General features: G+C 37.3%; 1 protein-coding gene across 1 annotated transcript; it reads left to right on the forward strand.

Moving 5' to 3' along the window:
* The first annotated feature begins 4,339 nt into the window (after window positions 1–4,339).
* Window positions 4,340–5,185, forward strand: LOC138898462 (uncharacterized). Its single transcript, XM_070184531.1, has one exon. It carries the CDS (start codon window positions 4,340–4,342, stop codon window positions 5,183–5,185), a length of 846 nt encoding a protein of 281 aa, XP_070040632.1.
* Window positions 5,186–5,515: the final 330 nt, after the last annotated feature.

Here is a 5,515-nt window from a genome sequence, read left to right on the forward strand (position 1 = left end):
CTGAGAGCATCCCCTCAAAGCAATTGCGTTGCGCTGACATAATTTAGCAAAAGATAAATATCCACACTATCCAAACTCAAAGTCTATGAGATCATAATATGGGTAGAAACTTTACATGTTGCATAAAATTGTTGAGTGATGCAGATCTGAATACAGGACAATATACAAAATTACAAATCAATGATAGCATAGATACAGCTGATAGACCTGATAATACGAGCTGCAACGATCAAATGACACCGTGTGTTTAACCGCCTCAAATATTTAATTAGCTGTCAGATGGTGGTTCCATTCTTTTCAAGTTCACGTTGTCTGGCTCTTTCCATCTTTCGCTTACGCCATTCTTCCAAAACTGTACAGTTGCAGTAAACGAAGAAAAGTTTAATTGTTGAAGGAACGTGTTTAACAAACGATCATACAAAATCATGATTTTAACTGTTTAACAAGCCTACTATGATGGCAGGAAACTTTGGCAAGAAGTAGATGAACAAATCTATACTTAGATGCATTGCCAGCTCAGAATTCTATTTTCCATTTAGGCCATGCTTGATTTCTCATAACTATTGGTTCTCATCTGCATGATGAATGACTCATGAAACGAGAATATACAGGACAGGAGAAGCCCCTGCAAAGCTGTCTTGAGGTTGTATGCATGATCGAAGCACATGTGAGAGCAGGGGCGGAGGGAGAGTAGAACCTACGGGTTTAGCCGAACTCAGTAACTTTGGTCCAGATCATGTATTTTCTTAAGAAATTCATTGAAAATGTACAAATTATTAATTTAGAACCCACTAACTTAAAAAATTTGGAATCCATAACCTATAAGTTTCAAATCCTTGCTCTGCCTCTGTGTGAGAGAGAAACACAACAAACTCCTCACAGATTTCCCTGGTCTAAGAGACTTATTGTGAGCAGTCGATACCAGGGGCGGAGGGACAAGCCGACCTACGGGTTCGGCCGAACCCAATAGCTTTTGCTAAAGCAATATATTTGGTATCTTGAATTCATGAAATATGTACAAATATTAAATCTAGAACCCAATCATTAACACTTGAAATCGTAGTTTCAAAATCCAGAATCCATAAGATTGAAATCCTAGCTCCGCCTCTGGTTGATACCTATTAGTCCCGACTCCTAAGACTTTCTTAATATATATTAACAGGAGCTAACACCAGAGACAGAATGCAGTCTCAGCACTTCAGATTTATACACTCAATTGCAGCGCATGCACTGCTATCCAGGCTTAACTTAGTGACATCAATGCTGCATCTCAGATTATACAAGCTACCTCCCACCAGCACAGGTATCGAGCAACTCTACCTACTAAGGCTTAGGCATATGAAAAGAAATCACCTGGTGGTTTTTGCTTCTGCCGAGATTTGAACTCTAGTATCCAAGGTTTGCACCCACTTCACCACTAAGCCACACCTTCAGTGCTGTAATTTTTCCAAAAACATGTAAATTACCAAACAAATAATCTACGTACTTAGTATGACTTCTAATCGATCTTGAGGGAATAATCAAACTTAACAATTCTCTCAATCATTCTTTCCTTAGTCTTCTTAGTGTGTCTTTTTAGATACTGGATTAGACAAACTACTAATTCCGATATTTCCTAGATCACAAGTCAGTCCTTCTCTCCAAGTCTACTCCCGTCACTCTCATCCTCCTACTAACACCAATGATAATTCTTCACATGATGCACTTATGCTGGCAACTCCTGATTATTCGTCTTTAACCCTCATCTGTTCTAGATTAGCAGATAATACCACTGTCGTACGTAAAGGTCATTGTTCTTCTCATTATTATGTCACATTTAAGACTTGCTGAACTATCATTCTATGTCCCAATCTTATGATTTGTATCAACTTTGTCTAATGTTACTGTAAAAAAGATTATTAGCGAAACATTGGAACATTTAAGATAAGTAGATAACGAGATGTGACCATAGAGAAAATGACTGCTATCCTTATCAATAACACTTGGAAAAATTGGTTGTGTTGCCTAAGGGCAACAAAGTTTTTGTGCATGGAGAACTAGCTGAGGAGGTATATATGGAGATACAATTAGAGTTAGTTGCTTAGGGTCAAGCTTGATATGTCATCTTAGATGGTCATTATACAGTTTGAAACAATCCTCGTATGCATAGTTCGGAAGGTTCAGTTGTGTGGTCCCGTTCAACAGTTTAGGATGACTCGGAGTGAAACCAGTCATTTTGTTTCTTTCTTCATGATGGTCATGATAAATCTATTTGTCTCGACTCGAAACAGTATTTGTTAAAGCACCTAAAAGAACTGGAAAAAAATTAAACAAAATTACCTTAGGGAATTGGGTAGCATAGTCCAAGATAAAAATTGTCATCTTACAATGGAAATACATTTTGGACATACTAAAGGAAACAAATCCAGGGGAAGCCAAACCATCGGAAGACCCCGGCAGATATCAGGAAGTGGTTGATATACTGAATTGTTTCACAACCACGTGACAAGATAATTCACTTACAGTAAGTGTAGTCGGTCATTTACTTCAAACTCCATATAGTGGTTACTGAGACGCAGTAATCCACATTCTCAGGTATGTCGCAAGAGCCCCAAGACAAGAGCTATTATATGAAGACGAAGGACACTCACAAATTGTTGGATATTCTGACACGAACCAGGTACGATCTACTACTTCTGGATACTGTCTTAGATGTAGTGCAGTAGTAGAATATCGAGCCATGGTCCTATAATATGTGAGGTAATCTGATTAAAACTACTTCTCCAAGAGCTAATGTGCATTGAATTAAAACAGAAAGTTGATGTGTGACTCTAAATTGTCCTTCATATTGCCTCAATTCGTTAACTGAATTCAGAAGGAAGCAAATGACCTACACGAGCAATTCAAGGAAGTCAAATGACTGATTAACAATAAGTGTGATGTAGGAGATATACGATTGATTGAAGCTTGCTATGCCATTTAATTCAGCAAGAAAAATTTCGTTTACTGATTCAAGAGCTGCAGAAGACATATTTGATGGACTCACAGTATGGCAAAGTGTTATAGAGGTCCTTTTGTGTCTTAAGCTAAGACAATACTGCCCACAGAATTATTAAAAATTTACCTTTCACGCTTCCTAAATCAGAATATGGTCTACTGCAGCAGTCTATTTTGCATCCTTTTGTTGGACAGGATCTGGTTCGACATATGCTTCTTTCTGAATTTCCTTCACCTATCACAACAGAAGATTTTATATTCTTCAGAAATCTCACAAAATAGAAAACAAGACATAAAAATACTATTGATGCACAGCATCCTAATTATTCAGCTACAGCAGAACATGGAAAAAGGATGGTACTCACTCTGCTTCCTTTATATACATTTCAACTGCAGTTCAAACATCAAGATGCCATATTAGCCATTCTCTTACCAAGATTAGGATATCTAGTGATAGTTATTTTGTTGGGTTTAAAAGATTGGTGAATGGGAAATGAAGGGGAGAAAGTGGAGGGAAAGTGAGCTCCCTTTTGCTTTGGAAAGAGCAACTTTACCTCATTGGTGGTGGAAAAAAAAGGAAATGTGTTTATATTGAGAAAGCAGCGGTTCACTGTTTCACCGGCGTTTTTGGTATCAACACTCCGGTGAGTTAAATCGTTCTATCCTGGTAGGATAATATTCCAGCACCTCGGGTACTTGAGGGAAATAATTTTTTTAAGGACACACTGTGCATTCAATGGGCTCGATTTTATTCCGAAATTATATTTCAGATTCAGCTTCATTATTTCGACATTCTGTTGCTGCTAATTTTCTGTTTCATTATTTATTATAGTGATACAACTTGTCTAACGATCTTAAGGAAATTAGTTTTTATATTGTAATCTGTATTCTGTTTTTGAAGATTAAAACATATGTGGTTTTCTACTCGTTCTGAATTTTTCTATTTCTGATTTGAAGACATAAAAACTTCATCGGAGTATTAAAATTCAGAAACGATTTGAAAAATATAAAAACTTCATCGTTTTCTATGAAACAATATATAAAAATTTTGGTTCTTATTTATTAAACATATTGTTTATTATTAATTACAGTACTGTTTACTGTTCTATATTTTTTTTTACCATTAATTGAACTCTTCTGTTGTTGACAGTAAGAAATGGCAATTGATAATGAAAATCCTTCTGCGACTGTTGCGACAACGACGATAGCCTCGTCAAGACGAACTACTGTGCCACCAGCCGAGAAACCGGGAAAATTTTCTGGAGCTAACTTCAAAGGATAGCAACAAAGGGTGTTCTTCTGGCTTGCCACGCTTGGTATGCAGAAGTTCACCAGTGAAGACCCTCCAGTGCCTGCCGCCGACATGCCAGATAATGAGAAGTTTATGATTATTGAGGCGTGGAAACAGACAGACTTTCTTTTCAAAGGCTACATCCTAAGTGCTTTGGAGGATGACTTATACAATGTCTACAGTGCTATGAAAATTTCGAAAGAATTATGGGACGCATTTGAGAAGAAGTACAAGACTGAAGATGCATGCTTGAAAAAGTTTGTGGTTGCCAAGTTTCTAGACTATAAAATGATAGAAAGCAAAACCGTTGGAGCACAAGTTCAAGAGTTTCAACTTATTTTTCACCACCATATTGCTGAAGGTATGGTAGTGAATGAAGCATTTCAAGTGGCTGTAATGATTGAAAAATTGCCTCCTTCGTGGAGAGATTTCAAAAACTATCTAAAGCACAAGTGCAAAGAAATGAAGTTGGAAGATCTTGTGATTCGTCTCAATATTGAGGAAGACAACAAAACAGCCGAGAAGAAGTCTCGTGAAAATTCAACAATTATGGGAGCTAATATTGTTGAGAAGACTGCTCCAAAAAGTAAGAAGAGGAGGAGGTTTTCGGGACAGACTAAGGAGCAGAATAAGAAAAAATTCAAGGAAAACTGCTATAATTACGGAAAAGCTGGTCACAAAGCCCCTGATTGTTGTCTCCCGAAAAAGGATAATAAAAAGGGACATGCCAACATAGTGGAGAAGAATGATGACATTGATGATCTGCGTGCAATGCTTTCGAAATGCAGCCTAGTTGGAAATCCAAGGAGTGGTGGATTGACTCTGGAGCCACTCGACATGTTTGTGCTGTCAAAGAAGCATTTGCGACTTACTCTACTGCTGGTCCCGAAGAAGAGCTTTCCATGGGAAATACTGTAGCAACCAAGATTGAGGGTTATGGGAAGATATTCCTGAAGGTAACTTCCGGCAAGGTGTTAACGCCCAACAACATTCTTCATGTTCCTACTATTGGAAAAATTTAGTTTCAACTTCTTTACTTGTTAAGAATGAATTCAAATGTGTATTTGTATCTGACAAAGTTGTTGTAAGCAAGAATGAAATGTATGTTGGAAAGGGATACCTCACAGAGGGCATTTTCAAATTCAATGTAATGGTTGTTGACACTATTAATAAAATTTCAGCTTCTTCTTATTTATTGGAGTCAAATAATTTATGGCATATCCGTTTAGGACATGTCAATTACAAAAC

The sequence above is a fragment of the Nicotiana tomentosiformis genome, chromosome 9, assembly GCF_000390325.3.
Source record: "Nicotiana tomentosiformis chromosome 9, ASM39032v3, whole genome shotgun sequence".
In the NCBI taxonomy this organism is placed as follows: Eukaryota; Viridiplantae; Streptophyta; class Magnoliopsida; order Solanales; family Solanaceae; genus Nicotiana; species Nicotiana tomentosiformis.

What these genes read in the sequence shown, in the direction of transcription:
- LOC138898462 (XM_070184531.1), top strand. Translation starts at nt 4,340, where the DNA reads ATGCCAGATAATGAGAAGTTTATGATTATTGAGGCGTGGAAACAGACA.